The sequence below is a fragment of the Piliocolobus tephrosceles genome, chromosome 6, assembly GCF_002776525.5.
Source record: "Piliocolobus tephrosceles isolate RC106 chromosome 6, ASM277652v3, whole genome shotgun sequence".
Lineage (NCBI taxonomy): Eukaryota > Metazoa > Chordata > Mammalia > Primates > Cercopithecidae > Piliocolobus > Piliocolobus tephrosceles.
The window spans coordinates 107246080-107270253 of NC_045439.1; the positions used below are offsets into that span (position 1 = coordinate 107246080).

At 38.7% G+C, this 24174-nt stretch overlaps 1 protein-coding gene across 10 annotated transcripts in view; it reads right to left on the reverse strand.

The window, feature by feature from the left end:
* RNF111 (ring finger protein 111) overlaps positions 1 to 24174 on the reverse strand; it is a 113205-nt gene that overhangs the window by 19828 nt on the left and 69203 nt on the right. For 7 of the 10 annotated variants that reach the window (XM_023228609.2, XM_023228613.2, XM_023228610.2 and 4 more), the window contains exons 4-7: positions 23458 to 23621; positions 20795 to 20989; positions 11912 to 12231; positions 2495 to 2753 (exon numbers count right to left, since the gene is read on the reverse strand). In XM_023228609.2, coding sequence (XP_023084377.1) covers positions 2495 to 2753; positions 11912 to 12231; positions 20795 to 20989; positions 23458 to 23621 — 938 coding nt within the window. The remainder of the gene's footprint in view (positions 1 to 2494; positions 2754 to 11911; positions 12232 to 20794; positions 20990 to 23457; positions 23622 to 24174) is intronic. The other 3 variants (XM_023228614.1, XM_023228612.2, XM_023228608.2) reach the window with 1 other exon arrangement.

Below are 24174 nucleotides of genomic sequence, written 5' to 3' on the forward strand. Positions count from 1 at the left end.
TTAGTAGAGACAGGGTTTCGCCAGGTTGGCCAGAGTGGTCTCGAACTCCTGACCTCTGGTGATTCACCCGCCTTGGCCTCCCCAAAACTGCTGGGATTACAGGTGTGAGCCACTGTGCCTGGTCTTTTTTTTTTTTTTTAAGAGACAGGTTCTCACTATGTTGTCCAGACAGGAGTACAAGGATTATTCACAGGTGTGATAACAGCACACTGCAACCTTGAACTCCTGAGCTCAAGCAATCCCCCTGCCTCAGCAGCCTCTCAAGTAGCAGGAAATACATGTTCATACTACCAAACCAGGCCTTACGTATCTTCTCAATACATCTTATTAATAAGATAGGAAAACTTTTAAATAATAGCATTTCAAGTACAGTTGTTTTATCACTTCATCAAGACCATAAACCTTTCAAAAGCAAGGAGAGACATATTCTTATTGCACAAGTATTGTTGTTATACATATAAATGTACTTACGAAACAGCAAACTATTCATTTGGATCCAGGTATCACAATTTACAGCCAATAGAAATTCCCATTTTACAAGTGTGAAGAATGTAAGGACAGAGAGACTAAGTAACTTATCCAAAGTCACTAAGCTAATTAGTGAGAGCTGGGAGGTCAACTCAAATCTATCCAAAAAGCTAGTGCTCTACTACACCATACTGTCTCCCACAGTTCATTCTGGATGAAAAAAGTTTAAGAACCACGTGTTTCACAAGTGAACTAAAGCATACAGGAAACGTTTTTTAAAAGCATGGACGAGTTGGGGAGAGAATACAGACACTCCTTCAGGAAAAGAAGCTCAAAACAAAGTTATCAAAATGTCTCTAACAGAACATAATACAATTTAAATTTCCTACCTTCATTCTCTTTAATACACCCCTAATGAGGTGTGTAAATTGATGCAGTCCCTTGGAGAGAAACTTAATAGTGTTTATTTGAAAGTTTATCCCTCTGACATAGCAATCGCATTTCTAGGAAGTTACACTATACATAAACTCAACCAAAAACAACTTAAATGTCCATCAACAGAAGACTGATTTAATATACAATGGACTTTATAGGGGTATTAAAAACCAATGAGCTTCATTTGTATGTGCTAATAAGCAAAAATCAAGATATACTGTTAATTTAAAAATAAAAAGCAAGAAGTAGAATAGGTTTGATTTCCCAGTTTTAAAAGGTAAGACATATACATATCTAAGTGTACAAAGAAAATTTCTAAAAGCTTTTATAGAACAGTTGCTACCTCTGATATATTAAGATTAGTAAGCTGTGCGAAGAAGCTTTTAAATTCTCATTTTATATTACTCTGCGCGGTCTGAATGTTTTAGAATGTAACAAATGAGTCTAAAACATTTATTAGGACATTTTGAAAGGAATGAACTTACCCATAAACTGCTTCAGTATATTATTTTTAAAGGATAGGGCAGAAAATTACACATATTGAATTTCAAATAAAAGATGATCAATTAAAAATCAATACAATCAAGTATTACAAAATAGACCATGCATCAGAGTGGTGCTCATACAAAGAATGGGCCCACCGGTCAACGCTTTGTAAAAAACTGTTTCTAAATCTGTTTTCCAATTTATACTTTAAATTTTAAGTTGCATTACTAAGAAGGTAAATAATATATTACCAGTTTCACTGTACACATTCTGGGTTGATCCCAGCTGTGTCTGCAGGATGCCGATTTTTTAAAATGACTGGAGTAGAAGAAAAAATCCAAGAAGATATATAACTGAAAATTACCCCTTGCCACGTAATCAGAACAAAACACAAATTTCCTTGCTGACTTCCTGGTTCATTTCTGGCATGAATTTTTGGTGTTTATCAGCCAAGCGTTTATGAAGCTTCAATTTCATTATTAGCTTATGATCTAACAAAATAGTAAATATGTTACACAGCCTTAGGGTATTTATCATTTCTTATGCTATCTAACGAATTTCAATTTCTTTAGAAAGGCATGCCTGGTTCTATTTTATTTTATTTTTATAGAAACCAGGTATCACTATGTTGCCCAGGCTGGTCTCAAACTCCTGGCCTCAAGCAATCCTCCTGTCTTGGCCTCCCAAAGTGCTGGGATTACAGGAGTGAGCCATTATGCCCAACCGTGGTTATATTTTAATTGCCTGCATCAAATGAATATAAAAACCCTTTTATAACTCCCAAAGCTTGCTGTGAGGAAATTCTCTCTTATGCCTCAGTTAACTGCTTGAGAATTCTTAAAATTTACTTTACTGTGCCTAGAAATACTACTCAACTTTCACATTTCTTCAGCTATCCTAAAGAACAAATCTAAATTCCTTAAGACTTCCATTCAATCCACCTCAATTTCATAATATTAACATGGGAAAAAACATAACCTACTCTTAAGCCAAGTAAATACTAAAAATTTAAGAACTGGGATTAATTACAGGTTATTTCATAAAGGAGTATAAAATATTTCATTGATATGCCTCTAGATTTTGTGTCCATTAAGTTTATACTTACAAGGGGGTGGCATGTAATGTCGACATGATGAGAGAGAGGGCTGTGGAGGGGGTTGGGGCTGGGGCTGCGCAACCATGCTTGATCCATAGCCATCCATTGATGATAAAGGTTGACTTGGTGCAGCAGCAGCCTGATGGCCAAAGATTGCGGCTCGGGAGGAAGATACAGGGCAGCAAGGGTCAAATGCAGATGCTCCATGAAAACTGCCACTTCCATGACTTCTGATACCACTGTTGCTCAAGTCTACTGGCAATGCCTGCTATATAAAAAGAAAGTATATTTTATCTTTCTAAAGTCTGGTCAACATTTCATGTTATATTATAAAAGTATTCCTAACACAACCAAAAAAACATAATCTTTAAATTAGTTTGAAAATAGTAAGATTCTTAGTGTGAAGAACTAGTGAGTACCAACAAAATACTTGGTTATCTTGTATATATCAAGTGTATCTTGGATTTTGAAAATTGTAGTGGTTTTATAGTTAAACCAATTTTTAAAAATCAAGCACAAGATTTTATCACAAGATGAACAAAAGTTTAATAAAGTCTTTTGTCTTATAACAAATACATCTTAGAAACTTTAAAATCATACTTCCATATTCTCCTTTATCCCAACATTGTGACTAGTACTTTAGGATTCCTTGAGAAGTCTATCTCTAGTACTATCACACTAGAGAAAATAGTAAGGTTCTAGGAAAAATCTTACCTGCCCCAAGTTCCAAAGTGTACAAAGTAAGAATTCAACCAAAACTCTAATAAACAAATCTACATTATTCAAAATAACAATGGACATAAGATTTTTCAGACTAAATTATGAATTACCTTTGCCACTTAAAGCTTTCACTTGTTCAAAAAAATAAGAAAAAAAGTTAAACCACTGCTTCCTTTTATAGGCACATTTAGTGCTTTGCAGATGTTCAGGGTTTTTTGTTTTATTTTGAACAAACTGAAGGTTTGTGGCAACACTGTGTCAAGCAAGTCTATGAGAGTTATTTTTCCAACAGCATGTGGAAACTCTGTGTGTGTGACATTTTGGTAATTCTCCTAATATTTATATTTTTCTCATTATTTTATCTGTTATGGTGACAGTCACTGATGTTACTATGATCATTGCTTTGGGCACCAAGAACTTCGCCCATATAAGACAACAAATTTAATAGATAAACATGTGTGTCCTGACCAGATGTTTCCCCGTTACCCTCCTCTCCTCTCTTCGGGCCTCCCTATTCCCTGAGACACAACAACACTGAAATTAGGCCAATTAATGGCCTCTAAGTATTCAAGTGAAAGGAAGATTTGCACATATCTCATTTTTAAATCAAAACCGAGAAATGATTAAGCTTAGTGAGGAAGGCATGTCAAAAGCCGAGATAAGCCAAAAGCTAGGCCTCTTGCACCAGTTAGCCAAGTAATGAATGCAAAGGAAAAATGCTTGAAAGAAACTGAAAGTACTCCAGTGAACACACAAATGATAAGAAAGTGAAACAGCCTTATTGCTGATCTAAAGAAAGTTTTAGTGATCTAGATGGAAGATCAAACTAGCTACAACATTCTCTTAAGCCAAAGCCTAAACCAGAGCAAGGCCCTAACTCTTCAATTCTATGAAGGCGGAGGGAGGCAAGGAGGCTGCAGAAGAAAAGTTTGAAGATAGCAGAGGTCAGTTCATGAAATTGAAGGAAAGACACTATCTCTACAAGATAAAAGTGCAAGGTGAAGCAGCAAATGCTGATGTAGAAGCTGCAGTAAGTTATCCAGAAAATCTAGCTAAGATCATTTATGGAAAGTGCTACAACAAATAACAGATTTTCCATGTAGACAAAACAGCCTAATATTGGAAGATGTCATCCAGGACTTTCATAGCTAAAGAGAAGTCAATGGCTGACTTCAAAGTTTCCAAGGACTGGATGATTCCTGTTAGGGTCTAATGTAGTTGGTGATTTAAAATCCAATGCTCATTTACAATTCCAGAATTCCCAGGGCCCTTAAGAGTCATGCTAAATCTATTCTGCCTGTGCTCCATTAACAAACAACAAAGCATAGATGACAGTATATCCATTTACGTGGTTTACTGAATACTTTAAGAATACTGTTGAGACCCACTACTAAGAAAAAAAGATTCCTTTCAAAATGTTACTGCTTGGCAAAAGTGAGACCTTTTCTCAAAAAAGAAAAAAGAAAATTGCTGTTTATTGACAACGCACAGTCACCCAAGAGCTCTGGTGATGTAAAAGAGGATTAATGTTTTCATACCTGCTAACACAACATCCAGTCTGCAGACTATGAATCAAGGAGTAATTTCAACTTCCAAGTCTTATTATTAAACAAATACATTTCATAAGGCTATAGCTGCCATAATAATTCCTCTGATCAATCTGGGCAAAAGTAAATTGAAAACCTTACAGAAAGGAGTCACCATTCTAGATGTCCTTAAGAACATTTGTGGTTCATGGAAGGCAGTCAAAATACCAACATTAATAATTTGGAAGACGTGGATTCCAAGCCTCATGCATACTTTGAGGGGTTCAAGACTTCATTGGATCTTCGAAGTAACTGCAGACGTTGTGAAGACAGCAAGAGAACTAGAATAAGAAGTTGGACCCTGAAGATGTGACTACATTGCTGCAACTCATGATAAAAGTTGAATGAGTTGCTTCTGACAGACAGCAAAGAAAGTAGTTTCTTTATTTATTTTACATATATTTTTGGAGACAGTGTCTCACTCTATTGCCCAGGCTGGTGTGCAGTAGTGCAATCTTGGCTCACTGCAACCTCCGCCCCCCAGGTTCAGGCGATTATCTGGCCTCAGCCTCGCGAGCAGCTGGGATTACAGGTGCATATCACCACTCCCGGCTAATTTTTGTATTTTTAGCGCACACAGAGTTCCACCATGTTGGCCATGCTGGTCTTGAACTGCTAACCTCATGTGATCTACCTGCCTCACCCTCCCAAAGTGACGGGATTACAGAAGTGAGCCACTGCACCCAGTCTCTTTTATTTTTTTTAAGACAAGGTCTCACTGCGTTGCCTACACTGGAGTGCAGTGATTCAAACAAGGCTCACTGCAGCCTCCACCTACCCAGCTCAGGCAATCCTCCCAACTTCAGCCTCCCAAGTAGCTGGGATCACAGGCGCATGCCGCTGCACCCAGATAATTTTTTTTTTTTTTTTTTTGAGACGGAGTCTGGCTCTGTCGCCCTGGCTGGAGTGCAGTGGCCAGATCTCAGCTCACTGCAAGCTCCGCCTCCCGGGTTTATGCCATTCTCCTGCCTCAGCCTCCGGAGTAGCTGGGACTACAGACGCCCGCCACTTCGCCCGGCTAGTTTTTTGTATTTTTAGTAGAGACGGGGTTTCACCGTGTTAGCCAGGAGGGTCTCGATCTCCTGACCTCGTGATCCGCCCGTCTCGGCCTCCCAAAGTGCTGGGATTACAGGCTTGAGCCACTGCGCCCGGACTGCACCCAGCTAATTTTAAAATTTTTTGTAGAGACAGAGTGTTGCCATGTTGCCCAGATTGGTCTTTAACTCCTTCCACTTCAGCCCCACAAAGTGTTGGGAACAAACGCATGAGCCAACATGCCTGGCTGGAAGTGGTTTCTTTTTTTTCTTTTTTTAATAAAAAAATTGCAGGCCCCCAGAGACAGCATTTTTAAAAAATAAAAAGAAAAAACCTACAGCAAAAGTGGTTTCTTGAGATAGAATCTACTCCTGGTAAAGACACTGGGAACAAGATGGAAATGACAGCAAAAGATTTAGAATATCACACAAACTTAACATATTACATTAGTACATTACATAAACTTAAAGCAGCTGCAGAGTTTAAAAGGATTGATTCCAATTCTGAAAGAAGTTCTACAGGTAAAATGCCATTAAACAGCATCATGTGCTACAGAGAAATCTTTCATGAAAGGAAGAGTCAATCAATGCAGCAAACTTCACTGTTACCCTGTTATCTTACTTCAAGAAACTGTCACAGCCACCCCAATCTTTAGGCGCCACCACTCTCATCAGTGATAGCCATCAACATTAAGGCAAGACCCTCCATCAGCAACAAGTTTACAATTTGCTGAAGTCTCAGAGGATTGCTGGCATTTTTAAAAAATGTATTAGCAATAAAGTATTTTTAAATTGAATTGTTTTTAAACTGAAACATGTACAATAAGGTATTTTTAAACTGAAGTATTTTTAAATTGAAGCATGTACATTTGTTAAACATAATGCCACTGTGCGGTGGACTTAGTACAGTGTAAACATTAAATTTTACATGTACTGGGAAACCAAAAAATACATGTGACTTGCTTTACTGCAACATTCACTTTATTGTATTTATTGTGGTTGTCTGGAACCAAACCTGCAGTATCTCCAAGGTATGTTTGTATTAGGCATATGATTTTATGGAAAGCCCATTAACTAAGTTAGGAATTACACCAGAGGGTAGATTCCATTTCCACTCATTAAGTAATATTTTCCTCCAAAAGTTTATTATTATTATTATTATTTTTTTTTTTGAGACAGGATCTCTGTTACCCAGGCTGGAGGGCAATGGCGCAATCTTGGCTCACTGCAATCTCCATCTCCTAGGCTCAAGCGATTCTCCTGCCTCAGCCACCCACAAGAAGCTAGGACTAAAGGCACAAGACTCCACGCCCAGCTAATTTTTGGTTTTTTGTTTCGTATTGTTAGAGACGGGGTTTCACCATGTTGCACAGGGTGTTCTTGAACTCCTGTGGTCAAGTGATCCACTCATCTCAGCCTCCCAAGGTGCTAGGCTTACAGGCGTAAACCACTGCGCACTGCCTTCCAAAAGCATTTGGAAAAATCCTAAGTAAAACACTTTTACTTCTAATCTAGAACAAAGCCAAGAATCACTTCTTTGGGTTTTTTTTTTTTTTTTTTTTTGAGATGGAGTCTTGCTCTGTCACCCAGGCTGGAGTGCGGTGGCACGATCTTGGCTCACTGCAAGCTCTGCCTCCCGGGTTCACGCCATTCTCCTGCCTCAGCCTCCCAGCGCCCGCCACCACGCCCAGCTAATTTTTTTGTATTTTTAGTACAGACGGGGTTTCACCGTGTTAGCCAGGATGGTCTCGACCTCCTGATCCTGTGATCCGCCCGCCTCAGCCTCCCAAAGTGCTGGGATTATAGGCGTGAGCCACTGCACCCGGCCACTTCTTCATATTCTTAAATACAAACCTACTGCTTAGGTTCACTGGAACCATACTTTTCAAAATGTGATTAAAGATCATAAAGGCCTGATGTTATATATGGAATTATACACAGGAACTGTTCGATACTGGAAGCTGAGGGGCTCGAGATGATAAAACCTAGGGTAATGCATTTGTCAAAGGCCCAAGTCACCCAGCTGTCCTCAGAGGAATCACAGTAGTCTTTTTAGTTTCAGTGAGCTCTAGACTCAGGGGGAATAATAGAAACAAAAGGAACTCTGGGTGCTGAAAGGAAAGGGGAGTGATGATACAGAAGCTGGGAAAGAGAAAAGGAGGAGCTCCTTTCTTTTGTATTATTTATCTACAATCAAGTATATATCTGTTCTCCTTCTGTTGAATTGGCAAATACAATGTATGTCTTCAATTCAGGTAAATAAGGTTTAAGAATAATGTTTTAAGAGTGAATTTAGGGCCGGGCGCGGTGGCTCAAACCTGTAATCCCAGCACTTTGGGAGGCCGAGACGGGTGGATCACGAGGTCAGGAGATCGAGACCATCCTGGCTAACACCGTGAAACCCCGTCTCTACCAAAAAAAAATACAAAAAAAAAGCTAGCTGGGCAAGGTGGCGGGCGCCTGTAGTCCCAGCTACTCGGGAGGCTGAGGCAGGAGAATGGCGTAAACCCGGGAGGCGGAGCTTGCAGTGAGCTGAGATCCGGCCACTGCACTCCAGCCTGGGAGACAGAGCGAGACTCCGTCTCAAAAAAAAAAAAAAAAAAAAAAAGAGTGAATTTAGGTTTATGGTTCCAATCCTTTCCCTACTATTTAGACTAAAATTAAAATTAGATGTGGACTAGAATATCAACATCTTATGAAGGTAACCAAATTTCATCTTATCTTCATCTCCAGTCAGTGATTAAGAACATTCCCAGAGTAAAGTAATTCCTAGAAGAAACTGAGGGTTAACATTAAAGAATAAAGGGAAAAAAAAACAGTAATGAGAACCCTCTTCTTCACAATTCCAACAGTTCATTCAACTCTTATTCTCGAAAGACAATCAAGGGTAAGCAAGATAAGTATAGTGATGGGACATAATAATTGGCTTACGTAGATTATAAATGATGCATCACACTAATAAACTACTAGGCACGGTAGCACATGCCTGTAGTCCCAGCTAATTGGAAGTCTGGGGCAGGAGGATTACTTGAGCCCAGGAATTTTAGGACAGCCTGAGACACAAGGCAAGACCCTCTCTTAAAAACAAAAAATAAAACAAAACAAAAAGCAGGAGATGGGGTGGGGTTGGGGGGTGGAGGGGTGTGTGGCAGGGGTGGGTAGGGATGAAGTCATATCAAAGCAAGCAGTGAGGACTATCTACATGACTACTGCATCTTCTCGGTCTGCAGGTCTAATTTTTCTTTGACTATGCACAATCTGGCACTCAATCATAAGATATCTACAAAATCACAAATCTCAGGTTTTGTTTGCTTCTTCTGCTCCTCTACTTTCTGCTGTGCCCAAATAGTCTAAAGTGAAGACTATATGAGGTTATTTCATGAGCATGTGATTAATTTTAAAGTCCTACACACATTGATATGAGTCTCAAACTGTCGTCTTCAAAAATCTCACTCTCTTTACCTTCAAACCCATTATCACCACCGAATGCCTGGGATCCTGCTGATTCTTCTCAAGTTTTGTTTGCAGTCCAAATACTTCTACTAATACTTAAAGATGGGTAAATGGGTTATATTTATTTTACAATGAACAGAACTGTAAAAGATATCCTACCTATAATTAACTCAAGCTGAAATAAAACATTGTATACATAATTGATGTCTCAAACTAGCTGTATTATTTTATTAATAACAAAATATTCTGCAAATGAGACTTTTGGCAGCTCTTTAATGTAGGAAAATCTGGTAGACCCACCACTTCACCATTTTCCTACAATACTTATGAAGCATCATGTAACCAAATTTATAGCAAAAGAAAGTTATACTTTCAAGCAGATCCTTTCATTTAATCCACTGGAAAATTTTTCTTGATGCTCCCTCATTCCCAAGAGATAGGACAGATCTGGACCATCCGTTAATACCCAGAAATGTTACCAAAACCGAAATAACATCTAAAATCTCTTTAATTATATTTTCTACTCAATCAAACTTCCTCTTGATAACAGCAGCTATATTTTTAAAGAGACTACCTATCCTTATTTTTTTATTTTTTTATTTTTGAGACAGAGCCTTGTTCTGTCGCCCAGGCTGGAGTACAATGGTGTGATCTCAGCTCACTGCAACCTCCACCTCCCAGGCTCAAGCGATTCTCCTGCCTCAGCCTCCCGAATACCTGGGATTACAGGCATGTGCCACCACGCCCGGCTAATTTTTGTATTTTTAGTAGACATGGGGTTTCACCATGTTGGTCAGACTGCTCTCGAACTCCTGATCTCGTGATCCACCCACTTTGGCCTCCCAGACTGCTGGGATTACAGGCATGAGCCACCACGCCCAGCCCTTATTATTTTTAATCCGTCAGACCCAGAAGACATACCATCAAAATTTTAAGATGAGGCAAGTACTTTAGGAAAGGTCAGGTGACATAGAAAAGCAGTAGCTTGGCTGGGCACAGTGGCTTAATGCCTGTAATCCTAGGCAAGAAGAGTGAGATTCTGTCTCAAAAAAAAACAAAAACAAAACAAAAAACAACAACTTCGCAGTCTTGCTCCATTGCCCAGGCTGTAGTGCAGTGGCGCGATCTTGGCTCACTGCAACCTCTACCTCTAAGGTTAAAGCGATTCTCCTGCCTCAGCCTCCCAAGTAGCTAAGACTACAGGTACACGCCACCACACCCAGCTAATTTTTGTATTTTTAGTAGAAACAGGGTTTCACCATGTTGGCCAGGCTGGTCTTGAACTCCTGACCTCAGGTGATCCACTTGCCTTGGCCTCCCAAAGTGCTGGGATTACAGGTGTGAGCCACTATGCCAGCCTCTTTGACTTTTTTTGCAGCACTTTTTTCCTGGAATATTATATGTCAAAATTACAACTTTTCTCTGAAATTACATTTTTTGTTTTGTTTTGTTATTTATTTGTTTTTGTTTTTTTTTTTTTGAGAGTGCAATGGTGTGATCTTGGCTCACTGCAACCTGCATCTCCTGGGTTCAAGCGATTCTCCTGCCTCAGCCTCCCAAGTTGCAACACCCAGACTTGTATTACAATCGTACATGGAAGTGACATAACAAAAGTTAAAGGAGCATGGAACATTTGACTTCTTTTACTCCATGTGATCGCCAATACTAACTTAGTATTATTTGACATTTTGCGAACTCACTAATAATACCAACTAATTTAATTATAATTTTTTGCTGGCATTTTGTTTCTCCATAAACCGAAAACCTCATCTGCTCCTGAGAAAACATGCTACAGGTCTGCATGTGAGAAGGCTGTTTATTTCTAGATGAGCGAAGGTTATAGTGAACTCTAGAGTAGGAGGCAAAAGGGGAAAAACTGGGAGAATTTTCCAATTTTTCATGAATTAGACTAACACTAGAGTTTCAACAATTTGTTTAAAATAAGATCCCAAAGATCGGATTCAACTGTATTTAACTAAAAACATCAAAAACCATTCCAGAATAAAAAAAAAAAAATAGCGATTTTTAGATTAAGGATCAGTTTTGATTACCCACATCCCTGGTCCATTCAATAAGTTGTAATAATTTAGTCCATCTGAAAATCCCAGAGACTTAATTAAAAAGAAATCACAGACCACAAAATTCGGCCATTTTTGAATGTAAGAATGTGACTAATTCAGTGTATAAAATCTATCCCTAGGGGTTTTTTCTCCTCCTGAAGCCACCACAACTAAAAAAGAAAGGTGGGTTGGTTTTAACTCAAGTAGTTACTACCTCAGGCTGGGTTTTCCAGTCATCTAAAACAGGAAGAAGGGGAAGGGAAAGAAGAAAAGAAAGGAGGGAATGAAGGGGAAAAGGAAAGGGAAGACAGGGAAGGAAGGAGGGGAAGAGAGGGAAGGAAGGAGGGGAAGAGAGAAAGGAAAGAAAGGAAGACTGGGAAGGAATTAAAAAAAAAAGAGAGGAAAGGAGGGATGGAGGGAAGAAAGCAGGGAGAGAAATACAGGGAGGGAAGAGAGACAGGAATGAGGGAAGAGGGAGAGAGAGAAAAGGGAGAAGGAGAGAGAAAGAGAAATGGGAGCAAGAGAGAGAGACAAGGGAGGCAGGAAAGAAAGACTGACTCAAATTCCACATACCTGTTCATGATAGCTGGTACCAGAACTACTATTTGCTCCACAAGGTGCTTGTACTTGTGGAGGTCTTTCCACAGGGCAAGCAGGATCACTAAAGGAGGGAGAAACTGGGACAGCTGGGTGGGGAGTATGGTGGTGGTGGTGATGATGTTGAAAATGGTGACCATGCTGCTGAAAGCAACTTGTATGAGGATGTCCTAATGCATGGTGGTTCTGTGACGACCCTCCACATGGTGAGTGCTGGGGACAGCAGGAAGGTAACCTTGGCATTGCAGGAGGGCCAGTTTCCGTTACAGCACTAGATGTAGTTCTCCTTGAGTCATCTTGAAACAGAAAAAAATGCACAGAATAATCAAATCATGAAACATCACTGTGTAAAAAAAAAGTATGGGGTATAAATAATTAATAAATGTTTAAAGAAATGTTTAGTAAATTCAAATCTCCGTAAATAATCTGATAGTGCCACATTCCTTTTTTTTGTTTGTTTTTTGTTTTTTGAGATGGAGTCTGGCTCTTGTTGCCCAGGTTGGAGTGCAATGGCGCCATCCCGGCTCAGCGAAACCTCCGCCTGGGTTCAAGCGATTCTCCTCCCTCAGCCTCCTGAGTAGCTGGGATTACAGGCATACGCCTCCAGGCCTGGCTAATTTTGTATTTTTAGTACAGATGGGGCTTCTCCATGTTGGTCAGGCTGGTCTTGAACTCCCAACCTCAGGTGATCCACTCGCCTTGGCCTCCCAAAGTGCTAGGATTACAGGCATGAGCCACCATGCCCAGCCAATAGTGCCACATTCTTAACATATACATCATATGATTTTAGGCAGTGGTCTTCATTGGGATTTTCCTGAAACTCTAAATTCTTCAGGAGGCTCATATTTACTGTGATGTGTAAGTATGGCAATAGATCATGTTTTCCTAGGGCATAACAAATGATTCCTTACAAGTAAAATTGCATTTTAAAAGTTTAAAAATACCACGAGTCCTTCCACTATATGCTACAAAGCAAATGCTCTTCCCCGAGCTCCATGAACCCCTAACATCATAAATCATTCCTACATAATGCAGCCAGCTATGTACTTCTTAAAATCTCACCTTCTTAAGACACAGCCACCCAAGTCAGAGTGTACCTGGCTGAGTCTCACTATCCGCCAACCTTTTTTTTTTGTTTTTTAAAAGACTGGGTCTCACTCTGTCAGCCAGGCTGGAGTACAGTGGCTCGATCTTGGCTCACTGCAGCCTCCGCCTCCCAGGCTCAACAGATTCTCCTGCCTCAGCCTCCTAAGTAGCTGGGGCCATAGGCACACAGCACCATGCCCAGCTAATTTTTGTATTTTTTTGTAGAGATGAGATTTTGCCACATTGCCCAGGCTGGTCTCGAGCTCCTTCCTGAGTTCAGGTGATCCGCCCACCTTGGCATCCCAAAGTGCTTGGATTACAGGCATAAGCCACCATGTCTGGACCAGAATCCTTTTTCCTTCCTTTGGACGCTATACAATAGAATAAAAGAAATGATCAGACTCTAATACTTGGAAAATAAAATGTGCTTTATAATAATCTAGTGACTTAGTGTCACATCGTGGGGGAAAGAAGCATAGAGTCAAATCAATCTGGGTTCTCATCTGGGACCTTTCTTTTAGCAATGTGACCTTAGAAAAGTTATTTAATCTCCTTTTCATCTATAAAATGTGGTAATAAAATTGCCTTGCATGTTGTTAGAAGATACACGTCTTGATATAAAACACGAGTCCTGATTATGCTCTCTGCCACATGCCCAGCTATTTTGAAGATATGTTCTTCTATGACAGAAGAACTGCAAAAGTATCCCCTGAAAGTCTGTGCCAGTTTCAAACTCATTTAAAACCCAGAAACTTTTCCTCAAACTAAATATTATATGGAAACTATATAAAAGAGATTTTAAAAAACTGAAGCCTCTGATTAAATTACAAGAGTGAAGAGTCTAAAGCCAAAGTCTTGCCCTGCTGCCACCCTTAAACTCCCACTTTGATTCTGAGGTACCTCCTCAGAATCCTTAGAATTCTGGAACATTACTGTCCTAGCCTTGATTTTGGAGTACCCAAGAGTAGGGATACCTTGCTCCTATGTGGCCCAAAGTACCCAGCTCATCTCTTCTGGGCCAGTACATCAATTAGGAAACTTCTGCTTATTTACAAATAAAATAAAAATCTAACCAAAACAGCTTAAACAATAAAGGGAATTATGGGCTCACATAAAGGAACCCGGGTAGGGGGGTGCTTCAGGCTCTGCTTGGTAAGATTCCAGCAAATTTCCCTAAAATTCTCCTGGCTCTGCCTCTCTTACATGTCCTATCCTGCCTTTCCTGATTCTCATCTCTTCAAGGTCTGTGCTCTAACCTCTGTTACACAGTAGCTCTAATCTAAATTTCTGTATATTTGATTTTTCCAAGTTCCTAGTCTGGCCTATGGGGGCTAATCTCCCAACCCTTTTGTAAAGGTTCTTAACCCGGGAACTCGAATTCACGGGTCTGTGAACTTGGATGGAAGAAAAATACAAACTGTCACTAACCTCTAACTGCCCCGAGAATTATGTTAAATATTGTAATTTGTAATAATAACAAAGACAACAAATTATCTACTTTTTAAAACAAATAATAGCAGTTCCAAAGTCAGTTCTATAATTATGTTACCTTCATTCACTTGTATTCCAAACGTGTTGAATAACCTGGACAGTGTTAAAACTAGCATATCAGGAACTGACCGTGATCAACAGTGTCTTAGGGCTATGCTGAAACCAACATTAAGTAACTGTTTCCTATAAATTATAATATGTATAGCAATTATTCATTATTACAGTAGCTTTACTTGCTACAGCATTTTCAGGGTTTTATCTTAGTCCCTATGTAAAAGTTTTATACAAGTCAGTATCATTTATTGTGTATTACATCAGGAAAAAAAGGTTGAAAACCTTTGAGACACTAAGTTCACTCACTGGGATACATTAAATTACCTTCATGGTTCCTTCCAACTCTGACACTGTAATTTTACAAACCAAGTTACCTGAGGATTACATGTGACTCAAAAAGTCAGGGTATGAGTTTGTAACCATCACTAAACTGATGGATATGACACATATCTGTTCAGAAATAGCTTGTCATCTTTTACCTTCGAGCATTTTGAATATAAAAATCAGATTGAGAGAAGAGGAAGCACAATGACTATAATGTATTTAAGGCTGAACACATACTTAAGGTGTAAAATCATTAACAGTATGGCTTCAAAAAAAAAGACTGACCTTTTAGCTCTACTTCCTAGGCAACAGATTAGGCTTCCAATTAAATAAGTCTATTTTCCTATAGTCCAGAACCTCTTTGTTTCTCAAATAGGCTTGCATCCGAAAGTAAAGACAACCAATTAGCCTCTCATTCAAGAGTTACTACCCAAATAAAATTGTCAAAAATTAGAGGTAAAACACAAAGATATATGATTCAGTAAATAAAACACTTCCTTTTCTATTATAATTAACCCATAGAGGGCCCACTAAAAATGAGACAATCATGAACCTGCATCAGGGAAATTAACTCCACAGCCCAGTGACAATAATTTAGTTAAAGTGCCTCCTAGGAGTGCCTTCAGTAACTCTAGCAGGATTACCGAGATGCAGGCATGACTTTAATCATTCATTCAACAGTCTTACACACAATAAAGTCGTGGTAAAAGATCTACAAACTTTTACCACGGATTACAGACTTGGTGGCTCATGTCTGTAATCCCAGCACTTTGTGAGGCGGAGGCGGGCAGATCACGAGGTCAGGAGATTGAGACCATCCTGGCTAACACAGTGAAACCCCATCTCTACTAAAAATACAAAAAATTAGTCGGGCATGGTGGCGGGCGCCTGTAATCCCAGCTACTCGGGAGGCTGAGGCAGGAGAATGGTGTGAACCCGGGAGGCGGAGTTTGCAGTGAGCCGAGATGGCGCCACTGCCCTCCAGCCTGTGTGACACAGTGAGACTCCGTCTCAAAAAACAAACAAACAAGCAAACAAACAAACAAAAAGATCTACAAAAGGCACTGGATAATAAAAAGATGAAAATGAAAAGTCCCGGCCTTTAACATAACTTACAGTAAGGTCTGCCTTTGCTGTTTTTATCTTTAGCAACCAGAAACATGCTTGCACAATGTAGGTGGCTCAATAAGCGCTTTCTATATTTAAGTTAAATTAACAAGGGAAAAGCAGCATGCAATCATGTAGCTAAGTGCCAAGAAGAGAAGCACTTGCTCTTTGGCCCTTAAGGAGCTCATCATCAAGCATGGAGACAATTTAGGACACAAACCAACCAGTATTAGAACAGAAACACTGGGTTCTAGCATAGCATAAAGCAATGCTGCCCCCAATATCTGGCAATGCCTGGAGACATTTTTGGTTGTCACAATAGGAGGGGAGGTGATGTTACTGGAATTTAGAGGCTAGAAACCAAGGATGCTGCTAAATATCCTGTAATGCACAGTCCTTCCCCACCTCCCACTGTAAGAACTATCTGGCCCAAAGTCAATAATAGTGCCAAGGTTGAGAAATCTTGGCATAAAGGCGAAAAGGAGAGATGCCACGCCAGATTGCCTAGGTTTGAATTCTTGCTCCACTATCACATAATCTTGGATATGTTATTTCACCTGTAGAATGAGAAGAGTAATAAAATCTGCCTCACTGGTTACTGCAAAACTCAGAGTTACTATAGGTAAATCTGCCAGCCAACATTATAGGCTCAACAAATGTTAGCTATTGTTATCCACTAGAGTGTAAGCTCTGTTAGAACAAAAATTTATCTGTTTTGTTCCCACTACCTAGAACAGTGCTTGACATATAGTGTGCAATCAATAAATATGTGTTAAACAAATGAATATATAGGATATCATGTATGCATAACACAAGGATCACATGGAGAGGTTAGGCAGATAATGAGCTGTTTGTGGCACACTGAGTTTGAACTGACTGCAGAATGGTCCAGGACAGATGTCCAAGAAGCAACTGGATATGAAAGTCTAAAATGGCCGGGCATGGTGGCTCACACTTGTAATCTCAGCACTTTGGAAAGCTGAGGCAAGTGAATTGCTTGAGTCCAGGAGTTCAAGACCAGCCTGGGCAACGTGGCAAAACTCCATCTCTACAAAAAATACATAAATTGACCAGGTGTGGTGAAGTGTAGTCTACTTGTGGGGCTGATGCAGGAGGATCACTTGAGCCTGGAAAGTGCAGGCTGCAGTGAGCCTGCACTCCAGCCTACGTGACAAAGCAAGACCCTGTCTCGAAAAAAAAAAAAAAAAAAAAAGATGTTTAAAACAAATACAGTGGTCAAAAAACACAGGAGAGAGTCATCAGCATACTAGTGATAGGTGACAACACTTACAGTAATGAAATGGGCTAGTGAGAAGGATGAGAACACAGTCCCAGGAAGAAAACAAATTATGAAAAAGAGACTATTGTCAGATTTTAAAAAGATCATGTTTATTCATTATGAAAGGAGTCAGAAGCCCATTAGAGGAAAGAGTTTAGTGTGACAAAAATACACTTAAATGTACATAGACATAACACAAGTGTACATGTGCATGTACTAAGGAAATGACACCAGAGAAGATGCTGAAGACACAGGGAAGATAACTGTTAAAGCAAGGTTAAGGACAAAGGAAAGGATAAGAGGTAGAGCACAGATAAAGGAACTGGAAGGGACAGGAAGGAATTAGGAGACTGGGAACTAGTAGAGGAGGTCAGGTAGAGAGCCACAAAAGTTTATATGGAGGCGTTGGGAAGTTGCAGGAGTTCATGCTTAAGAACTTTCATTTATTCATTTTTAAAAATTTCCCCTGGGTAATGAAAACCTTGAGGAAAAGGAGAGTGTTTTGAAATAGGCACTTAGTGGAAGGAAAGGCAACTGATCAAGATATCTGATCAAGATTTCCTAGAGAAAGCCCAGGATTAGAAACCATAAATTTATGGAGGAACTTGGATAAGCGTGAAGCTAGATGGCTTGAATGTGAGGGTTAGAAATATTCAAAGAGGTACAAGATAAGGACAGGTGGTGGAGAAAATAGTTGAACTCATGTTCCATAGCGTCCTGGAAGGAAATGGACCTTAAGAGAGGCCCATTTAGGACTATAGCCAACATGCTCAGAAATTAAATCTGATTTGTAAATGAACGAGGATTTACATATAAAAGGTTTCAGACTATTCTGAAATAAAGTTGGGACTGTATCACATAAAATGTAGGTAAGAATAATGCTACAGATAGGCCAAGTGTGGTAGCTCACACCTGTAATCCCAGCACTTCTGGAGGCTGAGGCAGGTGGATCGCTTGAGCCCAGGAGACTGAGGCCAGTGTGGGCAACATGGCAACATGGCAAAACCCCATCTCTACAAAAATACATGCCTGTGGTCCCCCAGCTAGTTGGGAGGATCACTTGAGCCTAGGAGGTGGAGACTGCAGTGAGCCAAGATTGTACCACTGCACACGGGCCTGGGCAACAGAGTCAGACCCTGTCTCACAGAAAAAAAAAAAAAAAGAATAATGCTACATAACCCTGTAACAGGAGACAGGCGTCAATGAGAAGTCAAATCCCTGCCTCAAAGATTATTACAGTTTTGTCAAGGTACGTAACTTCTCAGGTTTCTTCATGTCTGAAATGGTAAGAGAAATGCCAACATCAATAGTTTTTTTACTTTTTGAAACAGGGTCTCGCTCTGTCACCTGGGCTGGAGTGCAGTGGTGCCATCGAGGATCACTGCGGCCTCGACTTCTCAGGATCACATGATACACTCCTGACTCAGTCTCTGAGTAGCTGGGACTACAGGTGTGTGTCACCACGCCTCGTTAATTTCTGCAATTTTCTTTTTTGTTTGTTTGTTTGCTTTTGTTTTCTTTTGTTCAAAGGAGACAAGGTTTCACCATGTTGTGTAGGCTGGTCTCAAACTCCTGGGCGCAAGTGATCTGCCTGCCCTGGCCTCCCAAAGATCTGGGATTACAGGTGTGACTTTCAACATGTCAAGGATTTTTTTTTCTAAGAGTTAAAACCATGTATGTAACAAACCTGCACGTTATGCACATGTACCCTAGAACTTAAAGTATAATAATAAAAAATAAAAATAAAAAAATAAAAAAAATTAAAATATATACAATAACATATAACATATAAGATATCCAAGTAACAAGCTAAGTTAAGAGTATGTACTCAACAAATGAAATAAAAGCCCATTTCATTTCTGCCTACATTTTTTCAGAGAACGTACTTAAAAGACACCCTTACTAGGCACGGTGGTTCACACCTGTAGTCCTAGCTACTTGGGAGGCTGAGGGAGGAGAATCACCTGAGCCTGGAACTTCAAGACTAGCCTGGGCCAAAAAAACAAAAAAGACACTCCTGGGAAATCTCTTTGAGAATGTTTCTTAGTTCTGCCCTTAGTTTTGCAGAGGAGAGAGTACTTCCTGATCCAGCCACACGTAGTTTTCCAATCTGCTAGATGTAAATTACATGAATATTAAAAGAATTAAATGAGACACTATTAAAAGCAAAAAGTGATAGAAAATATAAGATGGTTTCATTATTAATGGTGATTTAGTCAATCCACAAGCTACAGGGTCTACAGTGTCCCTATTGGTCAGCAGTTAGCAAGTTCCTATCTCTGGACCATTATCCAAAAATGAAAGAAAGCTAGTTTAAGTCTCAGTTAAACAAATGATACGAGAGAGAGTCAGAGATATCATTGCTAATTGAAACATAAGAACTACCTTGAGATAAGAGCTAAAACTGTAAAGAAAACTCTGGAATAAATATTTGTAACCTTGGATTAGGCAATGGTTTCTTAGATATGACACCAAAAGAACAAACAATAACCAAAAAACCCCAGAAAATGGACATCATGAAAATTTTAAAAACTCCCATGCCCATTCTCAATTATTTTGGGAAGACAGAAGGAGTGGACTTAGTGCATCCAATGGTAACTCTATTTAACTTTCTGAGGAACCATCAAAGTGTTTCCCTCAGCAGTTGCACTATTTTGCATTCCTACCAGCAATTCGCAAAGGTTCCAATTTCTCTACGTCCTTGCCAAGACTGGTGATTTTGTATTTTTGTTTGTGTTGTAATTATAGACACACTACTGGGTGTAAAGTGGTATTTCATTGGGGTTTTCATTTGCATTTCCCTAACGATTAGTGATGTTGAGCAGCTTGTGCTTCTCGGTCATTTGTATAACTTCTTCAGAAATATCTATTCAAATCCTGCCTCATCTTAAAATTGGGTTGTCTTTCTGTTGGGTTGGGGCTTTTTGTTTGTTTTTACTTTTTTATTTTTTAAATGTAAATAGAGATAGGGTTTCACCATGCTGGCCAGGCTGGTCTCGAACTCCTGGCTTCAAGTGATCCTCCTGCCTCAACCCCCCAAATACTGGAATTACAAGCATGAGCCACCACACCCAGCCTGTTGGGCTGTTTTAAGAGTGCTTTGTAGATTCTGGATTCTAAAGTGCTTATCAGATATAGGATTTGCAATATTTTTCTTTTCCCCATTCTGTAGGCTGTCTTTCACTATCTTGATATTGTCCTTTAATGCATGAAAGTTTTAAATTGTGATGAAGTTCAACTTACCTACTTTTGGTTTTGTTGCTCATGCTTTTGGTGTCAGCCATTTACTTCTCCCCAAGCTCTCTTATTTGAGGTATAATACTCACATACAGCGTACAAACTCAAATATGAAATCAGCCTAATTATAGTAAAGACTACCTTGATAACATACGAAGTTTATTATAATGTAAGAATACCCGCTTATTAACATAGCTAAAATCTTAGACTTAAAAACAACAATACATTCGCTAACAAAAGTAATGACAAAAAGTCTCCCCTCCCCCACTTTTTTAACATACCTCCTATAGAAGTGCCAGTGGTACTATTGCTTGTAAGAGTAGCTGAAGTCTCTGACACTGTGGAAGGTTGGCTACTGGTGACAGCTGAAGCAGTATCAGAGGCCTGCTCAGAGGTAGATGGATTTGAATTGTTAATGGAAGCGCTAGTAGCTTGTGATTCCATTCTTGCAGAAGTGGTTGGTACTACAGTAGGTTCTACAAAATACAAAATGTCAACTTAGCATTTCAAAACAAATTAGATAAAGGGTTATATTTTAATCTAAGCTAATGTGTTTATAATTATTAAATTAAAAAACTTTAAAAATACAAGCTCTCTAATAACATATGGTAAAGAAAGCTTTCATAAAGCTAAACTGCAATATCAAACTGACATGTTACCAAAATATGACTGAATTTTTAAAAATTCAACACTGATATGCATATTTCAATAATTTAGGTTATTTAATAGTTTTTCAGGTAGCTTCTAAATAAGTTGTCTGATCTATAACAAAGAAGAGTAAAAGGAAAGTAAAAGTTCCTTGCTATGCACATACACATGGTCACAAGCTGTCAGAAAAGTGTTACAAACCATAATGTGTCTGGCACAATATAGATTCTAGGGTAAGACTGCCTGGATAGCAATACTGATTTCACCACTGACAGTATGAATATAAATAAGTTACTTAACCATTCTCCATTTCCTCATCTGTAGAACTGGGAAAGTATCAGAATTTCTTCATAGAACTGTCATTAGGATGAACTGAGATCACATACTTTGTATGATGCTTTACAGACAGCATTCACTTAACATTAGCTATGATTTCTAATATCTGTTTTAATCTTCTTTCCATGCCTTTTATATGTTTTCCAAAGAAAATTTTGTAAATATTAATATTCATCAGTGCTTTCTAATAAAAATTAACATTTTCTATCAGAAAGTAAAAGAAATTTCACGTAGACTTCAATTTATAAGTAAGTTTCAAAGAACTAAGTTTAAAATGGTTGCTTAAAATTGAGAACAATGGGAATAAATCCATCCAAAGCATAGTCACAACAATTAAATCTGAAAATAAGGGGGTCTCTTAATGTGCTATGGAATGAGAGGGTTGACTTTCTATACAATACAGTATGGTAAGCTAATTCCTTATGCACAAATAGTAACTGTGAGTCTATATGGGACACTTTGAATGCTAGTATGTCCAAATGTATATGTAAATTGCTTGTACACAAAAAAGGGGGAAAAGAACCTCTGTGTTTAACCACCGTTTCTCAACCTTGGCAATACTAACATTTTGGGCTAGACAGTTTTTTGTTCGTTGGGGAGGAGATGTGCACTGTGAACCGTACAATGTTGAGTGACAACCATGGTCTCTATTCATAAAATGTCAGTAGCATCCTCCCCTAACTGTGAAAACCAAAAATGTCTGCAGACATTGCCAAATACCACTTGGGGGAGAAAACTGCCCCTATTTGAGAACCACTGGTCTGATGTACTTAGTTTTGGGTTTATTTTTAATGAGAAGCTTTTCACTGAGAAAAACTAGTGGGGGAAAGGGAGCATCTACTGATCACTGGAATACTTTTAACCCAGTAAAGTGTAAACTCTGGTTGAACTTACTGTAACGTGGAAAAAGCTACTCTATCACCTTCTCCTACTTACCAGCTAGCAGGTGTCACATTGGAACACAAACAAAAAGTTCCCAAAATAGTCACCCTATATTTAATTAACTGTCATCATTAATTAATCCCTATTACATTAACCACTGTCTTACAGATAATTTATGGTGTTTCAAAACAAAAACGAAGAGACTGTTGAATGAAAGGCAAACAGTTGTTTATCTCTTCATAAACAACTGAGTACTGATACTCTGAAAGTTAAGACCACCAAAACTGCAAACAGCCCATAGAAGAGCTGATTGCATATGGCCTCCAACTCTTTCCATCTACCTGATATATGCTTTGCCCAATTTATAGCTAACTCCCAAACCTAACAAACTCATATATGGCTTATCATTTTCCTTTTGGGAAATTATGATTGACCATTTCCTAAAATATAACTAATAATACCTCGAGATGATTCTTAATATGTGGGCAAATTCACATATGTATTCATTCATATATTCATAAATCCCACCATTTTTCCTAACCTCTGTATTCCAACTCTGGTTTTGTTTCCTCAGTTACTTGGGTACAGCCATAAGCCAAAATACAATACAAAAAATGAGCAGCACAAAAAGGTATCAATAATACTGAAGGATAACATAACTTTTAAAAGTAAAATTAGACATTTCAAATAGCCAGTATTAGTCATTTAAAATTCAGTTATACTACTTTTGTGTTGATATTTAAAAAGTGCTGCTTCTACTTTTTCATGGCAAGTTAAAGACAATCATATTACAAATCAAACTAAACTAGTTTGAGCTAACCTCAAACTACCACTTGTAAAAATATTTCTTCCTGAGAAAATAGCTAGCAAATATTGAAACAATAACCACAAAGAATTTTATGTAAATTTACAAGCCTAGAATATTATATCAATTAAAAACTTGAGATTAAAAAATCTGACAATTTCCCTGTAGTTTAATAATATATTACCAGTAAGCAGAAGGGGTTTCTAGCATCTTAAGAGATTTCCTTTTATCAAACTCCTTTTATAATTTTCTACTGTTACTACTTCAATTTACCATCTTCATCAACGGTAAGGTCCACAACTTCTGCTGCATTCTGCCTCAAGGGCTGTATAACAGTAGAAATCCTACTGCGGTTCCGTGGCTCCTGTGGCCGACTTGCATGAGAATTTGAACCCTGGCTCCAGTGAGATCTGGAGTGTCCAAGGGTTGAACGAGACCTTAAATGACATCAATATTAAGTTAGTAAATATAAATAAAGAATTATTAGTCACCACAAAAACCCATAAGCCTTTCTTACTAAATGTTACATTTTTCATACAAGATTTCTCCAAAGAAATAATTGTAACAGAATTAAAAAACATGACTAGCACAATGTCTGGCACTCAGTAAACTTTGCTGAATTAATCACCAACCAATTGACCTAAGAATATAAGAAATGCTATGTTGTACCAATCATTAGTGTAAAATGCAGGATTCTGTTTCAAGAATGCTACTCTCTCTTCCCCGGTTACTTTGGGTATTTACCCAGGTTATAATAAACTGTTTACATTTTCTGTTAATAGCTAAAATTATTCACCATACGTAAAGGAATAAAAATAACATCCTACACATTTAATAATATCCACAAGGTCTTGTATGTTTAGCTCAGGATAGATTTGCAAAACATTGCTTTGGGAGTCCTAAACCAAGCTAAGCTTCTAGTATTGCCATAAAAGAAAACAAAATAATAATAATAACAAACAAGCACCAGGGAGATTTCCTGATGTGTAG